We start from the raw sequence: 24,949 nt of genomic DNA on the forward strand, positions 1-24,949 counted from the left end.
CAGGTCCCTACTGAAATATAAAAACAAGTATTCATACACACACTCACTCATACATTTGTGTGTACAACCATAATGATAAGATTAATAGAGCTGGTCGTCAGCATTTGGATTCTGGTTTGAAGCATGTACTCTGATGAAACATTTAAGTTTATGAGACATCTTTAGTCTACATTTGTAATATTTGACTGATTTCTTGCTTTCACAATGTAATTCTTGGGCTGTTGTGTTAACTTATTGGTGTGTGTGTGTTTTCAGAGAAATGTTGAAAGATCCTGAGAGGAGGAACAAGTTGATCTCAAATCCTACAAATTTTAACCATGTGGCTCATATGGGGCCTGGAGATGGCATGCAGATACTCAGAGACCTGCCAATGGTGAGAGATCTGCCAACCTCTTTAAGAGAAAAATCTGGGTTCAGTAAACAAGATCAAACTCTGCTGATGGCATTTCTTCTGTGTTGAGTACTACAAAACGTAAATATTTCATTTAGTATAGCCAGAAGACCTAAACAGTATTAATATGGCAGCTTGATTTTAGTGTGACATTTTCTGTGTAAAGATAAATATTTAGTATGTAAATAACTAATACATTCATTTCTGCTAAAACTGAAGAAGGTAATAAGAAATTCTCCAGAAATCATCCTCAGTGTAGTTTTAATTTTTGAAAAAAGAAGTTTTTTGTGGTAATCAACATTGTACCCAAATGGTGTTTTGATCTTAGATGATATTGAACCTGGAATATTGCATTTACATGTACATTTCATTGTGCTTTGGATTTTTCTGTTCATTTATCAAATCATACTCCAAGTTTGGTTCACGCACTACCATTCACAAGTTTGGAGTCTATGTTTTTTTTAATTTTGAAAGAAATCAATGCAAAGATATATTAAATTAATCCAAAGAAATGCTTGTAAGCATCAAATCAGCAAATTAGAATAATTCTGAAGAATCAAGACAGCTTTGGATCATAGCAATAGGTAAAAAAAAAATCTAAACAACAGGTAAACGATAAAAAAGCTAAACAATGTAGCAGTATAAACAATTAAGTTAAATGTTTCTCTGCCATTACATTTGTCTCATCTTTTTTTTTTCAGAAAATACAAAAAGAGGGGTATAGGATGAATAAAATCACTCAAATTAAAGATTAATATTAATAACAATAATATCTTTTTACAATTTTGCGGAGATCAGCTGTATAATTAATCATATTCCATACTAGATAATGTTCAGTCTTTGTTCTTGGTCCATGATGTACTGGAGACTGTGGGAGAAAGTTTACTGGTTTCTGATGTGGAACGTATGTTGGGGATTTTATAAAAACATGTTTCACTCAGAAAAGAAGAGTCTTTTGTTTTTTATCTCTACAAAAATATTTTTTCCATAACATTAATATAATTTACTATATCATCCACTCATTGCTTTACGTCCAGAAAAGTTTTTATCAGTGGGCACTTCCAAAATAATACGCTTCCCTATTTCTCTTAAGTATGAAGTATATTTTTCTATAAAGTGACTTTTTATTCTAAGGCCTTTATAAAATTTAGCAATGACTCACTTGTACTGTTATTTTTCTGTTTATATCAAATAAATGCAGCCTTGATCAGCAAAAGCAACTTCTTTCAAGAGTATAACATCTTGTTCCAAATTTTGTACAGTAGTGTACATCAGTTCTCTGTTCTCTACATTCACTGCTACATCACAATTCATTTACAGGTCCTCTATTAATATATACATTCATGGCATGAGGATATCTTGAAAATCACTATGTAACTGTCATCATCTCATGTCTGCCGCACTCATTGCATGTTTGTGTGTCCCTGCTCTGTGTGTGTATGTGTGTGTGTGTTGTTTCTCTGTGTAACCTGTAGAATGTACGTGCTCAGGACAACCGTGCTGGATTCAGCGGCTCCGTCAGCATCCCCTCCATTACAAAAAACAGAGCAGAACCAGGCCGATCCATGAGCGCAAGCAGTGGCCTGGGAATGCGTAAGCACACACACACGCACACACATTTTCCACATAGGGACCAAAAAAGGTCCCCACAAGGTCAAACTTTACTGTTATTGCTATACTGTTACATTTGATTATATTTTTCTTTTTTTATTTCAAGGAACTAAACATTGACATTTGAGGCAATGAGAAAACAATAAAATATGTTTTATATACAATATCATAGCATGTAATAACTTCATGGTATAAAGCTAAATTGTATAAAGCTAAAATCAAACAAAAAGTGCGTCAGGGGTAATTAATTTGTCTGTGTTGTTTGGATAAGGGAATCATAAAGATTAACAACAAAATCGCTTACTTTTCGAGTGCCTTGAACTTAGGATTGTATGGTATAAAGCAATCTGCATAAAAGCATCTGGTTCCCCACTGACTTCTTCCTGGTGATCTGTAATATCAGGTTCGTCCTCTCAGAACGGCAGTGCTCTAAGGAGGGAGCTGTCCAGCGGCAGCTACAGCTCTAAACGGCAGACCATGACTTCACCCTCGGAGAGCTCACTGTCATCAGGAGGAGGAATGGATGTGGGGGAAGCGCCACTCTCTCAGTTTGACAGAGAGGTGAGTCAGGATCTAGGAATCGGGACAGTGGGAACTTCATTACATCATCACCTCAATGGTAGATTTGCTCTATGCAGAGATGTCACAGCACATGAGCAGCTAGACATACTGTAGCTATATCACTCGCAATGCTTTAAACAATACAGATCAAATTCATCAACATGTTCAGTTGATCTGCTGTAGACAAATACGTTTGGTTTGAATTCAGTTCAGTAACATGTCAATAAGGGAAAACTGGATTTGAACAGCCTCTTAAGCATTAATCAGTTAATTTTGTTAACAGAGTTTGCGAATTATGTGGGACAATAACCTAAACATTGCATAGGAGTAAAGTACATTACATTTACTTTGATTGCTGTGGTCATTGTATTTATGTAAATTTAGGATGTGATCACTTTTGGTTTGTTTTTTAAAACCAGGGGTCTGGGATTCGTTCTTCGTACGTGGATTACTCAGTTAGCTGGATTTGGTTATTGTCGATTTGACAGGATCCAGGATCATTTCATTCTTCAAAACGTATTCAAGAGTTGTCATAGCAACAGTTCTGGTAGCTCAAACCTGCTCGGGAGCAGGCTTATTTCATATAAACAGGATTAGATTGGGTCTTCTCAAGCAAAGGTAATTATGTAGTGAATGCTGATATTTTCTTACAGTAGTAGCCTATAGGTTATATACACTTGGGAAAATAGTAAAATAGTTTAAAAAAAATTAAATATATATTTATAATTTATAATAATTCTTAATATTTAATATTAAATAATTATTAATATTCATGTTTATACACATATATGTTTTAAAAATATATATAAGTCAAACTTATGCAATCTACACTCACAAATAAAAGTACAAAATGGGGTGGTTCTCCCCAAGGGGTTCGAAGAGAACATTTATTAATATCGATTTTTAGATACAAACGCATACTATTTTAAAGTACTGGCCCAGCTTTACAATTTGTGGATGATAATAGACATATTCAACTGTTTTGTTTGTTTTTTAAAGGAATAATAATTTATGCAGTCATGCACATGTTTTGACAGCTTATATGACGGTGATTTGATGCTTTGCAGAAGTTGCAGACACCTTTACCAATACTAAAATGCTTTTTTAAATGCAAAATTCATTTAAATTTGCAGATTAAGAAACTTGAATAGGCCTAAGCTACTATAATAAAGAAAATCCGCTCTAAAATTAAACCTAAATAAATTGCTAGATACTCTTGACACATGAAAGTGTAAGGCCTGCAACCCACAACAAAGGTGGAAAGTTATTGTGCATCATATTTAACAAAGATCCATTATCTGCCAAATCATCTTAGCTCATTTAAACGAGGTACAAAGAATGGACCCCAGGACAATTTATATTAATACAGGAATATGTATTTATTAATTCATTGGCCTGAACCAAAAGAACTGATATAACTAACTACATGTGTAAAAACCCCCCTTACATAAATATATGACCATTATTAAAATATCATATATAAAGTATTTAATACACAACATTTAAAATAATTGGTCACACTTTATTTTGATGGTGATTAGATTGTAAGTAGACTGTTAGTTTGGGGTTAGGGTTAGTGTAAGTTGACATGTACTTGCAAAGTTTCTTATAGTCAGTTAAATATCTGTTGAAGGAGCAGTATCTACAGATATTAAGCAGACAGTCTACTAATACTCAAATGGACCATCAAAATAAAGTGTTACCAAATAGTTTACTATACTATAAAAATCCAGAAAAAGGAAGAGAGCAATTACTTTTATGAATGAGATGCTACATATTATTTAAAGTCCTTTGTTCAATGCATTTTGACTAAGATTACTATTATCTGCCAACAAAGTACTTAAATGCAACAAATTATGACTGCAGACATGGAAAGTTGACAGATGAAGGCAAATCTTATTATACACAAGCGGTTTTTAAGCAACCTGCAGTTAAAAATACTCTAAGAGTAGTTTCTGTTATATTTTTAGAATCATTGCTCTCTCATTCACAGCTTTTACTTTTGAACCTTTTTGAAAAACATGACTCTCAGCAAACATTTCTGTCAATGTTAGCCCAAACAAATGTAATTTACTCACCCGTTATGTTGGCCTAAAGTCGTTTGATTTTTCTGCACACCTCCTGACTTATAAAAAGCAGCTCGCCCCATCCCTTCCCATGAGGCATTTGAAAGTGGAACACCTCTAAAATCATTTACCCCAAAGCAGTTGAAGCCTTAGTGCTGTGTTCCCCTCACCTAGCTTTTTCAATGCTTCTGCCACTTTATGCCTGCCGTCCCATTCCACTACATCCAACAGTATCCTTAGCAATCCACCCACTTGCGCCCTTATCTCACCCGTCATCTCCCCATACCGCTGCGCTTTGCGCCCCCTGGCCGCCCCATTCTCCTTCAGCAATCCTGGAAGCCATTCCGGCACTCAGTCTGCCCTTTCCTTCTCAGTGGCAGGCAGTATCGCCCTCGGAGAAGACCCCTGATCTGAAAAGGGCTTTAAGGACCCTGCTTAGTAAGATGAAGGTAAACGTCACATGTTTGCAGTGAAACACACACGCACCAACACGCCTGCTGTCATCTGCACATTCAGGCAGCCCTGCAGAGTGCTTTTCAAGACTCCACTGCCCACAGCCTTATCCTCCACTGCCCACGAGTGACTGTGGCGAAGCAGAGAGCTTCGCTTGGGAATGGCAAGCTTTCATCCGCATGTTTCGCCTTCATACTGCTCCAGCTGGCCAAACCCTATGTCCACAAGACAAAGTGACAGTCTTTATGAGATGAAAAGAGAGATGGGCTAGAAAAATACTCTTATGCAAGTGCACAAATGTAGGCGCCATTAAACCAAATTTGCTTGTGGCTTCATTCTATGCTGAAGGGCTCGTCTCCATGCTCTTTTCAAGTGGTGTCCAATCCTGATCCAACTCATTTCGTAGAAGAGTCTAGTGGGTCTGATGACCTTGATTAGCTGGTGTAATGGGGTATATGCACAGCTAGTGTTTTTCAGACAATAATAAACCTCCTGAAAGGTTAATGTGACTATTTTCAATTTCAGAAGGATCCTTTTAGAGTATTTATGTTGTAATGTAATTAAAATACAATCAGTTAAATAGACTTAAGCATTCATTTAGTTGTTCAAGCATAAAACGGGATATCGTCAGTAGCAGCAGGCTAGAGCAGAATCTCCATTGAAAGTGCTAGTGTAAAATAAATGTCCATATTTTAAAGACGTGGTGCCGAAAAATGGAATTTAAGGCAGTGCTTTTTGTTCAGTCTGAGATGTACTTTATATCGGATATTAATCAGGCAGTGAAGATCACCAGTGTGTGAATTATATATTGATGATCGGGGCGTCAACTTCTTCTGTAATGTTAGTTTGTGTAACACATGCTTCAGTGAATCAATTTTATGAATTTATTTAAATTACATCTAATTTATTAATAAAATATATTTAAGTTTTCAGTGATTTGTGGGATAGGCTATTTAGTAGCTATTTTCACCTACTTTAGGTCAAACTATACAAGCTTTGCATTTAATTTGACTTTACGTTTAGGCGTTATGTAGAAACAAACACCTATTTTCTGAGAAATCAGTCTTGTGAACTCTTACAATGCTCTAAATCTGCAAGTTTCAGACTGTTGAATGACTTTTTTCTGGCATAGACTGATTGGGGTGATTATGCATTCACAATGGTATGAACCGTTATAGGGGTGGTCAAATGGATATCTATTATTTTAATGATTAACATTATTATTTAAAATACAGATCAGAGTGACCCCCCCCCCCCATACATCGTGTTTTGACGTCCTTCAGGGGGGATCAGGCCTGAATTAGGGGGGTCAATCCCCCCAAACCCCCCTGTAATTTGCACCCTGGATATCACTGATTTTTAAGGAAATCAAATCTTAAATGTGGCGATTTTGTAATGGAGAGACAGGAAGCTCTTCGGCTGGCTGACTAAAAATTAAAAGTCTGTGTACATATACCCCATTAGGGTTAAGGCTAAACTCTGCAGGAGAGTGTTCCTCCAGTTTGGACACCCAAATGTTAAAGGGTTTTTTCCAGAAAGCTTTGAAGGGGTTCTCAAACTCGGTCCTGGAGGGCCGGTGTCCTGCAAAGTGTAGTTCCAACCTCAATCAGACACACCTGGGCTAGCTAATCAAGCTCTTACTGCGCTTTCCAGAAACATTCTTGCTGGTGTGTTGAGGCAAGTTTGAGCTAAAATCTGCTGGACACCGGCCCTCTAGGACTGAGTTTGAGAACCCCTGGCGTAGAGGATCAGTTAAGAACTGCTCTTAGGAACAAACTTTTCATCATCTGCTTTACAAATGAAACTTGGGTCAAAAAGTGTCCCATCACTTATACCCTTCAAAATCTGATTTTGGTTTGGATTGACACCTTCAATTTGTCGGCCATGTTTAGTCTAACCCCAAATTTGTCCCAATTGGAATGCAGAAAAACTTCAGCATTGTAGAAGAAGGCTATGCGTAAATCTATTGTAAAAGAGGCATAGGCTGAACAGCTATAGCGCCACTTTACAAACTTGCAAAAAGTATGTTTTGAGCCTCACAGTGGTCATTTCTCCAAAGTTTTGCTGTGAAGAGACTCTAATAAGTCGACAGCTGCGGACCACAGGACATGAGTATTGATTTGTGTTTTTGAGGATGGGTCAGTTGTCTTATGTCTTGTTTTAGTTCACGTAACTGTCATTTTATTTACCTAGTAGTGTCACCTGTTGGCCTTGTAGACATGGTAGAGCCTTCTTAACAGTCCATAATGTAAACTTTAAATTGAGCTTAATGCGAAGTTGTAGTAGTTTAGCACAATTCGATATGTTGTGTAATGTGGTATACCTTTTAAGACTTTTGACTGAAGCAGTTATGCCATGTTTACAAAGCCATCCTCAGTTAATAACTGCTAAATGTCAGATCCCACTTGAGTGTGTTTTTTATTTGCACCCTTAAAGTGTTTGTATCATTGCATGTGTGCTCTACTGTTCAAAAGTTTTGGTCAGTAATATAAGTTTTCATTCAAGGATGCAATAAATTATAGAAGCTTGCTTCAGCCACAGAATTTAAATAAACGAATAAAGATAAATAAATAAATGTATAATAATAATAATATAATAATGAAATGCTATTTGTAACTTTTTATCTAACCATTCTGACTGACTTTGCAATAACAGCCAGTTTATATAGAGTGGTCCCTCACCATATTCTCGCAGTTTCGCTGATTTTTTTTGTGCAGTTTGACATGCTTATTTTCTACAGCACATTGTGGACTGCGTGCTGATTAGCGCATTGTGTTCTACATCCTGATTGGCTGTATACCATTGTCAATCAGTCTTCTCCATGCCGTGTCTCCTGTAGAGAACAGAATGCGTTCAGCTTGCCAAATTGACATAAATCTTTGATCGCTAGTAGTGTGACTCTGAAGTGCTGTACTGCATGTTTGCAAGTTTTCTTCCCACAATGTTGACGAAACATTCTGCATTGTCAAAAGCACCCGCGGCAGCACCCAAAAGGCAGAGGAAGATGGTAACCATCGCACAAAAAGTTCTGGACTTCTGTACATTCGAAAGGAAGGAAGAAGTTACACAAGTGTTTAAACAAGAGAGAAAAGTGTGAAAATGTAATGCCTATCTGAGAAAATAGTGTAGTGAGGGGTTTTACAGCCTTAAAACAACTAGATGCACAACTATATAAACTGGATTCCTGGAGAGCCACAGCTCTGCACAGTTTTGCTTCAACCTTGATCAAACACAGCTGATCCAAATAATCGAGGTATTCAAAAGAGTCATGAACACCTTCATTAGTTGGATCAGCTCTGTTTGATCAAGGTTGGAGCAAAAATGTGCAGAGTTTGAGCCCTATGATCTATAATAATTGTAAAAAATTAAGCGGACTACTTCGCGGATTCACCTATTGCGGACTGTTTTTAGAACGTAACTCCCACGATTAAAGAGCAGTGCTTCCCACACATAGACTTTACTTGGGCGGGCAGCCCAGGTATATTAACGGCTGCCCAAGTATACTTGGTGGTGACACATGAATAATACTATTATTATCATCCTTTTACACTTTTTTTTATATACGTCCAAGAAAGCCAAACATTTGCGATCGATTAACCAGTGGAAAATCTTCTCTCTCTCTGCATGTTTCCTACAGCTGGTTCTGTGTGTGCGCGATCTGTCACTCACACAGACAGTCTCACATTCTCTACAGAGACCCCTTTTCCACCAAAATGTGTCTGATCGTAGTTTCTGAATCTCCTAAAATGTCCGGGATTCGGGTTTTACTTTCGCTTTCTAAAGTTGTCGTTATTTGTAAGCGTTTTTGCATCACCTGCTTGCAGCCGTGAGAGAAACATTAAATGATTAATCATTTAATGAACGACTCAGATAAACTTTACTATAGGCCTATACACGGAGAGACCAAAATAACATCTATAATGGCTGCAAAATATTTGTTAGAAATGACTAATCAGCTAATTTGCCTTATTTAAATAATCTACACTTATTCTAGTAATTATTATAATTTTTGCAATAATGTCTATTTTTTTCTTTTTGCATTATTTATTTCTCATTTGCTGTCTATTTTATTAATTTAATGATGTTAATATATTACATTATACTTATCTAAAATGCTTTGGCGATATTGTAATTGTCAAGGCAATAAAGCAACTTTAGAGAGAGAGAGAGAGAGAAAGAGAGAGAGCAGTCTTTACCTGTCAGTGGGTGCACATGGCTTCTAAATAGCATATAAGTAAGAGAATTAGTGAATTTCATTGATTTCAACAGCTTTTTTAAAAAATAACTTTAACCCATTTAAAAGAAAAGGTGTATAACAGTGTCATAGTAAATAAAAATGTAGTTAAAAATCTGATTATTTTTTGTTTGTCCCATGTAGTTGACCATTTATGTGCTGTGGGTAAAAGGTGTGTTTCAATCTGGCTATCACCGCAAGTATATTCAAACCTGTGGGAAGCACTTAAGAGGGACCACTGCATTACGGTTCACTTTTTTATTGTGTGGTAGAAACAAGCTTCCATATTAAAGTACAAGTTTATGAAAAATTTTGGAGTAACCTTCTACAAAAAGCTAGGTTTTCAATTCTAAAGGATCACGTGACAGCTTAACCATCATTGGAGTAAATAAATCAGAAATAAATTAAAAGAGAATTTGGTTTAAATGAAACAAATGCATAAGAGACTTCTTTTAAAAACATACAAGAAAACTTTTGAATGGCAGGTCATTGTGATTGTCTTTTTAATGTATGTTTTTAGACTTAGATTCTTTTAGTAGACTCTCTTTTGATTAGTAAACTCTATAGGTAACATTTCTGTTTTTACAATACATTTTTGTGTTTGTTTTCCAGGACTCTGATTCGCCGCGGCACTCCACTGCCTCCAACAGCTCCACCTTCAGCAGCCCGCCGAGCCCCGCCTCCCCGCACAAGACAAAGTCCCTCTCATTGGAGAGCACAGACCGCACCGCCTGGGACACATGATGGACTCAACGGTGAGCCAATCACAACAAACTCTTGAGTCTGCCTTTCACAGTGCTCCGCCCCCCTTCCATACAGCTGCACTGCAGGCCCCTCCCACTTAATTTGCATAAAGGCTCACCACTGGAGAACATCCCAAGGAGAAACCATCCCAACGTTGAATGGGTTTGCTAAAGTTTTACCACTTCAGATTTGGAAGAAAAGCTGGCGGATTTTATCGTGACTGGTGTTTGTATATAGACTGGGTTAAGGGTGAACTTTTATTTATTTATCATTCAGCCATTTCAAGGTGGAAAAATACCCTCACGTTCCTCACTCTGCTCTGGACCGTACTGGATTGACGATTCCATTATAGGATCCCACTAATTAACCTGGAAAAACAAACGCAATGATGTATATTTTTTATTTGCTTTTAAAAGTGATGTGTGCCGTGATTCCTTTGTTACTTCAGCTAAACGGATGAGAGCTCCATCTGTTGCTTTCTGTCCTAGATTTGTAGGAATTTATAGAGGCTTTCAGACATCTTGGAATCTCTTTCGTCACTTGCCGCCAGTCTCCATATAATCCAAACCTTCCGTCAACCAACATGACCTGTGAAAACGCACATCACAGTAATGTATATAGGTCAAAAGTATAGTATAATATATAATAAGGAAATACTGAAGAGATAAACTATGTGGGAAAAAACGAAATCTCATCGCTTTTATTTTGAAGAAATTATTTTAATATACTCACGCCAAGACCATTTAAAAAGCTTTAGTTGTGTTAGACTTTTATTTTGGTTTATGAGACAATACTGCCTTGTGTATTTTGTGTTTATTTTATTTTAATAACAGAAATTGTACGATTTTTGTGAGACGCAGGCCAAGCTGTCGTACTACAAGTGTGCTTTAACTATGAAATCTACATTATGCCTCACATGCGTTGACCGAAACTGTACAATCATCTGCACACAGTTGCATACAAATATCACATTTCTGCAATCTGGAACAATTTGCTCCCAATTGTGGAACTCGTCCAACATGTACTCTGAGTAATTTGAGATTTGCAGACAGACAAAAGACATTTGCTTTTGTTCCTGGATGGTTTCATCTAATGTTGCGGTAAGAGAAGCTGCAAGCGCACAGTTCACCCACATAATTTGGCTCTTTCTGCTCTTGAGAAAAACATAGAGGAGTATTTTCAGTCATTTTATCCCATTAAGTGTTAAAACATTCACCACTGGTATTAAATGTAAGGTTAAAACATTAAACTATATTACATGAATCTGCTTTCACAACGCCAGTATGTATTTTTCATGATGTAGTCGTTCAATTGATTTGTGGTGCTTCATTTATTCCGTTCAAGGAAAATGTTTTAAAACCTTTCAGAAATCACACGTCTAATAAGTGACACAGGGGGAACTTTGTTTCTGTAATTAGTTTGATTTAATCAAGAGTTGCAAAAGAAAGCAAGTCTCTTCATGTACGGATCTGTTTGTTCCTCACTGCTTTATTTGATTTATTTTTATGCCAAATTCCCATCTATTTATATCACAAAAGGGCTTTGCACACTTGATATACTTGATGGATCATTTTAAGCCCCTGGTAAACACAATCCTGGGTTATGTCACTTTGTTTCACAATGTTCAGAATTTCAAAAATTCAACAAAACAAACCAAAAAAGTTTTCAAAATTTGTTACTACAAATGGTAATTGGTAAACGTGTGGTCATCAGTCCATCAAAAACATGATTACTACACGTCTGCTATTGACCTTATTCTTCAATGCGGAAGTGCGCTCGTTTTTGCGATTGTTTTAGAACTTCCGATTCAGTTGCCTATGGGAGAAATGACTAGTAATAATAAACGGTTTGCTCTACAAACAAGTGTTTGCATGACTATGCAGACAAAGTAGAATAATATAACAAGAAGATATCAGTTTGCAACAACTTAAAAACGAGCTGTTTTTAACGTCTAAATGTGAATGGAAGTGAATAAGACTGGAAGTCTCGAACCAAAAAGATTCAAATGGCTGCGCCCGCTCGTACACGGATAATTAGGTGAATATAAAATTATGGTTCATTTTGGTAGGTGTTTAACTTAGGTTAACAATTAATCCTGGGTTTTATTTCATAATACATGTTTTTAAACCAGAAGTTTGACCTTGCTTGCATCTTCGCTGTGATTGGACGAGCGTGGCTCACAGTGATGCCAGATTGGGGGGTTTTGAATTTGATTGCGCAATAAAAAATGCATTGGTGGGTTGACAAAATTTGGGTGGTTTTGAAACAAATTTTATATGCAACATATTTAACAAAACATAACTGTGCTCGGAGGCAAGGCAGTGGTGCAGTAGGTAGTGCTGTCGCCTCACAGCAAGAAGGTCGCTGGTTCGAGCCTCGGCTGGGTCAGTTGGCATTTCTGTGTGGAGTTTGCATGTTCTCCCTGCCTTTGTGTGGGTTTCCTCCAGGTGCTCTGGTTTCCCCCACAGTCCAAAGACAAGTGGTACAGGTGAATTGGGTAAGCTAAACTGTCTGTAGTGTACGAGTGTTGTAGAGTGTGTTTGGATGTTTCCCAGAGATGGGTTGTGGCTGGAAGGGCATCCGCTGCGTAAAACATGTGCTGGATGAGTTGGCGGTTCATTCCGCTTTGGCGACCCCGGATTAGTAAAAGGACTAAGCTGAAAAGAAAACGAATGAATGAGTGTGCACATTCAGTAAGTAGTGACCATTGCATAATGCAAACCATGTGGGCCCATCCGCAAGAGGAGGGGAAGGAAAGCTGTATTAAAATATGACTTCCTGGACAAATTTGAGTCCTCTTTGCCTGCATGCTCATCATGCAGCAACTGCAGTTAAACTCAGCAGTTTATCATGGCACTTTTATCAATCTGTTTTTCCGCAATGGGCTATATGCACACATACTTCTAATTTCAGCCAGCCAGCCTCAGCGCTTTCGGTGAACTGTATTTCCATTATTAAATTGCCACCTTTAAGGTCTGATTTTTAAAACAATTACTGCTCTTCACTGCATTTTCCCCTGCCATGTCTTTAAAATATGACAGTTTATATTACCCCAGTATTTTCAATGGAGTTTCTGCGCTAGCCTGCTGATCCTGATGGCACTAGAGGTTACAGTCTTTCTTCTCGTTTTACGCTTGAACAACTAAATGAATGCTGAAGTCTGTCTAACTGATTGTATTATAATTACATTACAACGTCATTACTGTAAAAGGAATATTCTGAAATCAAAAATAGTCACATTAACCTTTCACCAGAAGTGTATCCTTGGCTGAAAAAACACTAGCCGTGCATATACCCCATTGACAGCAAGAACAAACATAGAAGCATTGTCTGATTGACGAGAAGCACATAATTATGTTCAGAAAAATTTAAAACACCAGTAAAACATACTCTTATAGGAAGTGTAATCTACACAACATTATGGGGTGAGAGGGGGCAGTGTTTCGATGTGACCTGGTGTTCTGTCGATTTTTCCTACCTTTCAGGTGATTGTCCTACCTCTCATTCAAAAAGTAGCACATTTTGATGATGCAATATGCTACCCATCAGATTTACCAGTGTGAATTGTAATGTGGATTAGTGTGGTATGAAGCTGTAATATCGCCCTAACCTACCTAATCCCTAACTCCAACCTCAATCATTCAAATACAGTGTAGCCTAATCTGATGCGTAGGATGACACGTCAGGACACGTGTTATGTTGTGTTTCTGTGACTGCTGTTGTTGGTTGCTGTATGGTTAAAATGAATTGAAATTAAATAAAATATGAATCTAATATTTGGGCGGATTTTGGACAACTTTTGGGTTGGAAAAAGTCAGCTATATCTGGCAACACTGGCGGCGCTCCATTTGTTTACGCTTCATCCTCACATTATTTATGACGAGTCTGTAATGTAACTATCAAGTTTCACCTGAAAGCACTTCTCGCCTTATTGAGGTAAGAATAAAACGACTTTTTTTTTTTACTCAAATCGTAACTTTGTCTGTCACCATTTAACAGTTTAAGTTGGTCAAATGCTGAAATAACCGTTTTTGTTGCTGTCAAAACTCATTCCGAGGTAACTTAACGTTATGAAACCGTCACTTGCTAAACAGCCAGCCGTTACATTTGAACAGTTTCGTTTCACCCTGCACATTTAGGGCTCACATTGCAGGGTTAACAGTGCAAAACGTAATTATAGACCTCTTTCTAAATTACAGGTGTGAAATGTTAGTTTATCCGCTGTAAACATTGCGAGATAATCGCTGAATTAGTCTTTTTTGCTCCAAAAGCTAAACAGATTAGCTCAATGTGCTATCATTCTATATAAGCTAACATTACAGTAAAGCAGTACATTTCGACATAAACCTGAAATTAAATGTGCCTGCAGTCTCTTACATGTTCAATATGTTCTCATTCCCAGTTCATTTAATCAGGATATTTGCGTTGAAATAATTTGTACTGTTTTGCATGTCAAATGTTCCTCCCCATATGGTTGTATTGTTTCTCACTCACTTGAAAACTGTATCACTTCAAGCAAAGGGGATTGGTTTTGCACAGCTGTATTTTGAGGTGGAAGTTCAATCAGACTGGATAAACTGGCCACTATGCAGTTCTGGAGACGTTATATTAAGCTGACGCTGATGTAATTGAATAAACGGAGGGAAATGACACACATTAACGTGAACGTGTTGAGAGTGATGTTTTATTTTGTACATAAAGCACTCAGGATGTCTGAGCATGTTAACAAAAGAGCCTTTCACAGTTTTCGGTAAATGACAAGACACAAATATGACTAAAGATCATTAGTGCTAAAACTCAACAGAGAAGAGCTCAGTTGTAAAGGACAAAAATGACTACAATATCTAGTCTAAAATGACAGTCATCATTCTTTGTAGTTTTTTTTTTTAATTCAGCTCTTCACACTTTAATGGACATTTCACCCAAAAATGAAAATTTACTACAGAACTAATAACGTTTGGCACTGGAAAAGATTCTCTGTAGAATAGCCTTTGTTGTAAGGGTGTTTTTCATAATTTTATATGAAATAATAAAAAAAAAATGCTTACACACAAAAAAATAAAATCAAATTTTTGAAACATTTAACAAACAGATGACGTCAAAAATAATTCCTATTCACATTGTATTTTGCATGCCAGGCCAATAGATGGCGATGTCACTGTGCATAGCAAAAATGCCCTGCACACATAAACACTGCGGTCCATCCCTATCCCCTAATCCCTTCAAAGGGTTTACCCTCTGGAGTGACAGCTTTGAAGGGTTATGGATGAGCCCATCCCAATGGAATGTAGGGTGCGTCACCAATCAATTTCCCTGCGCAAAGGATTGTTGGCACCCAAAGTGTCCTTCAGTTGTACCCTTTGAAATCCTTAATTCCCAAAGGCCCTTCGAAGTGGACAGTTTTGAACGGTAAAGTCTAGATTGGATACACGGCCGCCCGGAAGTGCAATATGCACATCAATATAGCAGCATTTTTTATGACACTGTATAACAACACGTTAAAATCCAACAGTCAACTTCATCAAAAGAAATGAGTGTAGTTAACTCAAAATTGACTGAGGTTAATTCCACTCATTTAAAAAGAGTTTTGAACTCAGTGTTGTAGGTAATGAGTTAAATACCTCATTACTTCAACTTAAATGAAGTAAGTTCACAGTACTCATATAAATTAGTTTTGAACTCAAATGGTTTGTTGCAATCATTTTCCTCAAACGGTTTGAGTTGCCTTAACTTATTGGGTTTTACAGTACTCTATTGGTTTGAGTTCTCTTCATTTATTGGGTTTTACTGTGCTTAAATTGCTTCATTTACTCAAATGGATTAAGTTCACAGTACTCATTAGGAATAGTTTTTGGACTTAAATGGTTTGTTGCAATCGGTGTCCTCAAACAGTTTGAGTTACCCTAAATTTTTGGGTTTTACAGTGAATAATTAATATTTTTACAGTACTTTGACGATTGGATTTAGGGTTGGGGAAGGGTTATACAATTTATTGGGTAATTGAATAGATAACATAAATAATACTCTGTAAAACTACTGTTTTTACGTTACTGTGACAGTTGGATTTAGGGTTGGTTTAAACGTAAAAATATTCACAATTAAGTAATATTTGGTGATAAAATTTTCTATTTCGGGCAAACTGTCCATTTATATTTGACCCAAATGTGTGCAGATGTCAATATCCATCACTAGTTTTGCTCTATAAAACGGTCAAAAGTGCAACAAACAATGGAAAGAAACATTCAAAACCACATCTGTTGTGGTCAAAACAGAAAGCTTAAATCACGGGAGTATAAAACAGCAAGTGGCTCAACACATCACAGATCAATGATGCATTAAAAGCCCTCATGCTTGACCCTGTTTATGAAGGAACACTGACTCAAGGTTCCACAGATTCACCTTAGAAAAGCTCACAATACATGTACTACTCTAAAATTTGGGGTCTGTATGATTTGTTAAATAATGTTTTTGAATAGTTAATGTTTCTATGCTCCCTGAGGCATCATTTTTTTTATCAAAAAGGCAGATTTTGAAATATTATTACTGTATAAATAATTTTAGTCTATTGTAATAGATAGATAGGCCTGAGCTGATAAATGATATTATATCGAATTTCGATGAAACTGATGTCAATAACGATGATAAACTCTGGACATTTATACTCTATATTGATCGAGGAGCCAATCACACAGCAGAAATGTGCAACAATGGGAATCTAAAAGTGTGTTGACATTAGAGATGCACCGTATTTTTGGCCAACGGAAATTTATAGGCCGAAAATATGTTTTAATGGCCATTTAATGAACCTTCTAATTTTTGTGGCTTCAGTCAATAGCTGCGTTTCCATCCACCTATTTCTATGCGCACTTTGGATATGCGCTTAAAAAAACGGTTGATAGAAATGCCAAGATGCGCATAAAAAACAAGCGCATAACTGAGTAGGAGAAACTTTTTATTTAATAAGAAAAGATGCACATAAAGTGCGATGGAAAGACTTTTACCGAACAAATTCCAGTATGCGCATTAAAAAAGTCATGTGATTTTATTATAAGAGATCATGTGATGATAACGTGTGTGGATGGACAAACCAGCAGGCTGAGCACACTTTAAAACATCTGAAATGTTGTTTTGGTTATTCTAAAATGCCTTAACCATTTCAGTATTAGAGTTATTATATTATTAATGACCTCCAGAATCAAGAGCGTCTGTGCTCCGCGTCTCACGTCTTCACACGTCACCACACGTTCACTGGGTGTCAGGATTGCCTTCTGAGGCACAAGTCATTTATTAAATGAAGAAAAGATTCACGCAGCTTCTCTGACTGCTGCAAATTACATTTTTACTGTTGATATTTGGCGCCACTTAATCAAGAAGGGATGGTTTTGTTTGCTTTGACTTGTTGGATGGAAACACTGATTTATTCGCACGTTTAAACGCTGATTTATTTCATCTTTTATGCGATATTCCAAGTTAATTTGCATTTTTGTATGGAAACATAACTATTGTTGGGGTACTTTCTAAAATCTGGAAGCAACAAAAAGCATCGAAATATATATTATTATTGTTTAATATGGAAAATAACTATAGAGATTGCATTTTTGCCATATCTCCCAGCCCTAGTAATAGATACTGGGCTGCACAATATATTATTTCAGCATAGATATCGCAATGTGTGCATCTGCAATAGTCACATCGCAAAGATAAGCTATGTTAAGCCTGAATTATAGTAGACCAGGAGCTGCAGATTTGTATGTAATCACTGTATTTATACGTAATTTATGATTTATGCATAAACATTTTTTCTTAGAATTTTTATCTTGTTTCTAGTCCAAATATCTACATTTCAAGTATTAAGTACAAGATTAGTTAACTTACCTCACTGGAAAACTTTCCTTAAAAATGTTCACTTATTTCTTCTGATGGTGAAAACTAAACCATATTTTTCCTTGCTCTAAGAATGCTTTGATATTGGGACTTGATATTTGCATTATGACTATTTAATTTCTGTACCTGAATACTGTTAGACTTACTGTTAGAAACCATCAACTATCTTGTGAAACTGTATTCATATCGCAATATTTATCGCAAAAAAATAAAAATCGCAATATCAGGTTTTTGCTATATCGCACAGCCCTAGTATTACACTTTAAAATAGAATTTAATGACAAAAAGTAACTCTAATATGGTTATTTAATTTGTATTATTATTTATTTTTGTTATTATGATTTTTGATAAAAAGGTAGGTGAAATTGTTTGAAATAATAAACAAATGAAATGAAATTTAAAAAAGCATACAGACCCCAGACTTCTGTTGGTAGTTTACGCTAAAGGATTTCAAGTCTTTGGTATCTTCTGATCTTGAAATCCTCTGACTATAAGTCAAATTTAAAGTAAATAAATTCAAGTCCCTTTTGTTCATGGCGTTGCTCAACTCGTGTCATGAGGCTTCGGGTTAAATTCCCAGTGAACGAGCACAGTAAACAGTGTAGTTTGAACGCTCTGGTATTTGTGGCTCCATCACGAGTAGTTCTGTGGTAAAGTTCATGCTTTGGTCGCGTCCTCCTCCATAACGCGGTGGATGCCGTTTCCAGGGCTGCTCTGGACGGCCTGTGCTGTGATGCTGAGGTCTCGAACACTGCTGTGCCTTGATTGGCTCTCGAGGCGCTGCAAGCTGCCTTGCCGTGATTGGCTGTCCAGACGGTTGAAGGCGCAGTGCTGGAGCGGCTCATTGAGGCGCAGGGAGCTCCCATGAGAAACGCGCTCCTCCACACCGCGAAAACTGCCGGCCGTGTACCTGATGACAAACACAACGAGTCAAGAGACATTTAGATCTTTGGTCAGGGACGCAGATGTAGGCATTGGCCAGCTGTGCTCAATGGGGTGATATTATCCTGGGACATCTGCCTAATAAAACATGCTGACTATTTACTCCTCTAATGTAAGTGCATCTTATTAATGAATAAAAGTTTGGAATAATTGTATATTTTTGAAAGAAGTGTTTTATGCTTAGCAAGGCTGCATAAATGCAGTATATTTACTAAATACTGATTGCAATAAACTAATCCTGAACTAAAACATTGTTTGTATACTGAATAAAAATGCTAATCCAGCATGTGGCGTCTTTACAGCAGCAGGAATAACAGTGTTTCCCTGGTTACTGCAGTAAACAAAGCAGCGTGATGTCAAATCTAGTAGGATTTTTTGAATTTTATAAACTACACAGCATCCCAGTATTCAAAGATTAAATTCAGGCAAACTTTAGCATACTGATATGAAATGTGATACCTTGTAAAATAGCATTTAAGACTTTTTAATACTTTTTAAGGGCGTTAAGTTTCTCTAAATGGATTCATCAATTTTTAGTATTTTTTAAGACCCCTTGCATAAGAACCATTAATAATTTTGAGAACCAACAGTAATGGAGCACTAAATAGAGAAACTTACTGGTTACTTGTCATTTTAAATTGCAAACTTAAATGATCATTTTGAGTCCAGTAAATGCAACCTTGTTAAGCATAAGCTTCTCTTAAAAACTCTCATTATAAGTTTATCTTATTATCATATAAAGGGATCTAATTAGCCAATAATTTGATTGATGGTGCATATGATCCATTTAAATAAATTTAGCAAATATTAAAATTAAAACATCATAACTCTTTCCAACAGACTTTAACAATTTACTTTGGTGCAAATTCAATATCACACCTATTAAAAAGTTGGTTCAAAGATACGGAGATAAGGGACGTGATGGAGGGAAAAAATTTGGTGTGATTTTTGCGTTCCCTCGCAAAGATGTTTTCCATATTCAGGAAGTATATGGAATGTATACAGGAAGTGTTTACAAACACTTCCTGTTCACTTTATACATGTCAACCCTCCAGTTTTTGCTGGGATTCTCCTGTATTTTGCCATTCTATCCCGCTATCATTCTATTATTAAGTATTTTCCAATATTTCCCCCATATTTTTAATCTTGAAAGCATGTTGAAATTAATATAAATATGTCTGCATTCTATTCTATTTATCAAAGCTGTTCATCGATCGTCTACCTTCCTATGCAACCTCTGAATCAGTAAACGCATGTATAAACATGTATAAACTGACTGACGGACGCGCTCCATATGATAAACTGATGATAGTGGGATAAAATAGTAAAATACGGGAGAATCCCAGCAAAAACAGGAGGATTGACATGTATAAAGTGAACAGGAAGTGTTCTTTCCACCTATTTTTTTCCCCACCATCACGTTTCTTCTGGGTCTCCGTACAAAGACCACAATGCATTAACATTGCAATAATTTAGTTGTGATGCTTAAAAAAAACTTTTTAGTCACAAATTTCTGTGTCGCCTGTTTTTACAAGTCTGTTTATATAACACATACTTTATACTTTTATAGGCTTAATAAATCAGTCTTCTGCACTCTCAAGATGTGTTTTTATTGTCTTACAAATTAAACAACACCCAATAATGTCAACTCCAACAGGTCCCATGAAATTAAAATCAAGTTTTTTTAGATGTTAGTATCAGTATTGGTAGTTTTTGGGATATCCATATGCTAGTGTGCGCACCAAAACAATGGCAAAACTTGCGTTTAGGAGATATAAAACAGATGTAAACATGTAAAGCTTGTATTTTGTCACTTCAGCCTAAATGGGTTAATGGTTTTATTCACGTCAACCCATACTACAGATTTTCATCAAATCGTGACCAAATGCTCTCTAGTTTCTGACATGCCACGCCCTCTTCAAGATGCTTCACATTTGATTTGCTTGAGTTCAACTACTCTCACTGGCAGAGTGGTGAAAATCAAATGCTATTGGCTGTTTTTTTTTAAAGGGAGGAGCTGCACTTTTTATGTCCCACCTTCTTAATTTTTCATGTGAGATTACGTCAAACATCAAATAAAAAAAAGCACAATTCAAAACACTTCACAGGACAATCCGCTTTTACTGAAAACGTTAAACATCACACACACTCACCGGCCGTCTCTGGAGCGGTGCAGGCTGCCATGGAAGCTGCTGGATTTGCTGCGGGTGCTGCCGGCGCGGCTGGTGCTGGCACTCGGGGGCTCGTCCAGCATGGCCAGGTGTGTGGAGGAGGCGTGGGTGGAGGTGCCCTGAGTGGAGGTGCCTCTGCTCTTCCTCACCACGGGGGTGTTGGGGTCTCTGAGGAGGAGCTGGGTGAAGTCGGGCTCCTGCAGCACCTGACGGCTCTCATGCACCGCACTGCTGACGGAGGAGATGGGCGGGAACGAGGGGAAGGAGAGACAGAGGACAGAAGGAAGAGACAAAGGGAAGGTGGAGGAGTGCAGATGAATGAGGGAGGAGGGAGTGGGACAGGTGGAGGGAGAGGAGGTTAATGCCCTGATATGAGGGACAGGGGTGTGTAGAGAGGAAGCCTTTACACTAAACCCTATGAGGCAAGAAACACTTACTGACACTGTTCGCTTACTGTTTATTGACTTATTCATCTATTTTGCACTGCAGGCTGATAAATATATTTATTTTATATTTAATCAAGTCACACTGACTACATTTCTTCCTGTGGCTATTTTTATTATATTTAAATCTATGCATGTTATAGACTCCCGGTATACCGGGCATGTAGCTTTCTCTTTATTGGACAGTAGAAGAGATTTTTGATAATAATCACTTTTATTTATTCATTTGTGGATATTGTTCATGCTAATTTAAAAAAATTGATTTACCATGTCATCATATAAAAACATATATATATATATATATATATATATATATAAACATAGGATTATGTATATAAATAAACCATCAGTACTGTAATGACACTTTTAATTGTGAATTTTATCAAATCTAAAAAAGGAATTATTTCTTCATAATTGATGAACACTGATTCTGCCTAAATTCTCTTTTTAATTTGAATTATTAGTGCTCTAGAGTTAATAAATTTGGATTAGATCAGTGGTCTCAAACTCAATTCCTGAAGGGCTGCAGCTCTGCATAGTTTAGCTCCAACCACCTCCAACTCACATCTGCTTAATAGTTTCTAGTGGTCTTGAAGACCTTGATTAGTTGCATCAGCTGTGTTTGATTAGGGTTGGAGCAAAACTGTGCAGAGCTGCGGCCCTTCAGGAATTGAGTTTGAGACCTATGGATTAGATAGTATATAATTTTTAACAAACGAATAAATCAGTAACTTGTATTTCATTTGTAGCATTCAAAATGTAATTATAATTTTAGTTCTCTTGTCACTCCTTTAGACTTAAAAGTATAGATTTTTAAAATTTGTAAAAACTACACTGTAAAAAATGCAGGGTTCCACACAATTCATTCATGTTGTCCCAACACAAATCCATTAAGTTAATGTAACTAATTTAAGTAGATAGAACATTAAACAATTACATTTTCCAAAGAAATCTCCAGAATTGTATTGTTTCAGCTCATTTGAAAGAAGTAGTTTGAACAAGCAGCTAAAGAACTCTTTTCGTTCTATATTTTTTACTTTCTGCATAACTAACTAGCTACCTAACAAGCAAAGAAATGACTTTAATATGATGAAAATCCATGTAACATATTATATCATATCATAATGACATTTAAAAGGGGTCTCTTATGCCCATCAGGGGTCTGTTTTATCCAAACTTTTATTAAATCAATAATTAAATCAACAGTGATATTGTGATATACGATTTCAATCTAATTTAAAACGACTATTTTAACAAAGTGTAACACTGAGGTTTTCAATCAAGAAACATTTTGTATTATTATCAGTTAAAAATGATGCTCACTTACTGCTTCTGTTTTTGTTGAAAATGTTTTTGAGGATTATTTAATTCCCATGAAGTTCAAACGAATAGAATTTATTTGAAAATCAAATCGTGATAAATCTTGTGAAACATTATAAAGCTCATGACAGTTGATTTTGAGCACTATTAATCAATACTGTATTTGCAGAAAATAGCACATGATTTTAACACTGGCATGAATGAAAAAACTAAAAATGAATAAAAATTCTGAATAAATGGAACTAGAATGAATATTATAGCTAAAATGCCACTTTATTCATTTGTATTCCTTTAAAACCCACTGCAAACACAATAAACTAGGGATGTCCAGATCCGATCATGTGATTGGAAATCAGGCCCGATCACACGGTTTCAGACTCGATCTAATCGGGCGTTACATCGCGATCAGGACTCGAATATATATGTGCATATATATATACTCATTATTTTTGAACGCATCTATAGTTATGCAGTGGCACAGAGTTAGACCGCTTTCTTGACTTCACACAGAATCTGCAGGACATCACTTTATTGCAGATACGCTATTGGTTAAATGCCGGCAAAGTGGAACATTGTGACAACAAGTGGAAAGATGATGACAACAACATTGCCATAGCAAACTGTGAGATATGCAAACTTGGGATTACCTGCAGGATATTTTAAGCTGAGGTGCTATTTGTTTTATATTCGATTTTTAAAAAAAAAATTTTTAGATTACTGTTGCACGAAAGTCCAAAAGTGAAGAATTAATGTTATTTAAATAAATGTAAATTTTATTGTTCAAGCTACCTCACAGAAGTGCTCTGTTTGTTAACAGAGTTGTTGAATGTCAAAATAAGGTGAATTAAATACAAAATAACGAACATCCTGGATCTGTTCCTTAGCTCTTCTTTATTCTTTTTTTTTTGTATTATAGAAGTATCGGATTCGGTTTTGGTATAGGTAGATACTCAAAATCAAATGACTCGGACACGGACTCAAGGGCAAAAAAAACCTGATCGGGACATCCAACAATAATGTAAGAAATTCAGCAAACGTTACACAAAACTCACTCTTTTCTGCGATGCCCACTGAAGAAACTGGCCCACTCGAAGCAGGTCTTTTTACTGCCGACCCAAAACACAGACGGGATGCCCACCACCAGCATCATCAGATACTTGATGAGGAACAGGGCGATATCAGGCCTGCTGGTCTTCTCAACCTGTAAACACAGCACAGGCAGATTCACTTTCACACACTTCTGCATAGTCTGCAACATCAGAACAGGAGAAACCTGATTTATAATCAGAACGTGTACTGTGGGAACATGTGGGATCGCTCATAACCCCATGCAGTGTGTGTGTGTGTTTGTGTCAGTTTAGCCTTGGGTTGTGTGTGCGATTGTGTGGATGGGAAGTGCTTTATCTCAGCTCACTGCACAATTGCCAATGGCATAAACATAGCAACAGCCAACACAAATGTCTGTCCTGCCTTTTATCTAATGCACACACACACGCACACACACACTCTTTCTGTATTAGTGCTTTAGATAGAGCATTACTTCTGCTCTGAATGCTGACACAGCCTGACTTTACATCCATATACATTACTGCTGCGCATCTGATCGTTTATTTGACCTAGAAAATAGTCAAAATGATGATATTGTGAAATATTATTACAATTTAAAACAATCCAGTTTGACTTGCTGCTCAAGAGACCTTTATTGTTTTTGTTATTAACGTTAAAAATAGTTGTGTTGTTTCATATATTTGTGATAATTGTGGGAAATGTGTTTAAGATTCTTTAATTCTTTAAAAAAATACTACCCTGCAGGCACAGGACGTCAACATAATTTCATATTGACGTTGTACCCCAATGTCGTGGGGCCGTCGGATTTTATTTTTTGAAATGAAAATCAGGTTGACGTCAAAACACAACATCAGGCTGACGTCAATGTCCAACCTAAAATCAACCAAATATTAACATCTAATCATGTTACATCTTGATGTTGCGTGGAAATTACCAATATGACATCTATTAGATGTTGGATTTCAGTCACTTTACAACACAACCGAAAATCAACCAAATATCAACGTAATTTAATGTCGTTATTGGACGTCTAAATAACATTGTCCTTAGACACTGGCTAG

General features: G+C 36.6%; 2 protein-coding genes across 6 annotated transcripts in view; one reads left to right on the forward strand and one right to left on the reverse strand.

The window, feature by feature from the left end:
* The window catches only part of cdc42bpab (CDC42 binding protein kinase alpha (DMPK-like) b), a 119,621-nt gene extending 104,901 nt beyond the window's left edge, over nt 1-14,720 (forward strand). For 2 of the 4 annotated variants that reach the window (XM_056480924.1, XM_056480920.1), the window contains 5 exons: nt 256-373; nt 1,867-1,984; nt 2,406-2,563; nt 5,004-5,078; nt 9,929-14,720. In XM_056480924.1, the coding sequence (XP_056336899.1) occupies nt 256-373; nt 1,867-1,984; nt 2,406-2,563; nt 5,004-5,078; nt 9,929-10,060 (601 nt within the window). In that variant the 3' untranslated portion in view covers nt 10,061-14,720. The remainder of the gene's footprint in view (nt 1-255; nt 374-1,866; nt 1,985-2,405; nt 2,564-5,003; nt 5,079-9,928) is intronic. The other 2 variants (XM_056480923.1, XM_056480925.1) reach the window with 2 other exon arrangements.
* Nucleotides 14,721-15,118: 398 nt separating this feature from the next.
* The window catches only part of fzd3a (frizzled class receptor 3a), a 40,779-nt gene continuing 30,948 nt past the window's right edge, over nt 15,119-24,949 (reverse strand). Inside the window, exons 5-7 of one of the 2 annotated variants that reach the window (XM_056480927.1) lie at nt 23,873-24,021; nt 21,040-21,285; nt 15,119-18,854 (exon numbers count right to left, since the gene is read on the reverse strand). In XM_056480927.1, the coding sequence (XP_056336902.1) occupies nt 18,602-18,854; nt 21,040-21,285; nt 23,873-24,021 (648 nt within the window). In that variant the 3' untranslated portion in view covers nt 15,119-18,601. Of the gene's footprint in view, nt 18,855-21,039; nt 21,289-23,872; nt 24,022-24,949 lie in introns of both variants that reach the window. The other variant, XM_056480926.1, reaches the window with a different exon arrangement.

This window comes from Danio aesculapii, chromosome 20, assembly GCF_903798145.1.
Source record: "Danio aesculapii chromosome 20, fDanAes4.1, whole genome shotgun sequence".
NCBI lineage: Eukaryota > Metazoa > Chordata > Actinopteri > Cypriniformes > Danionidae > Danio > Danio aesculapii.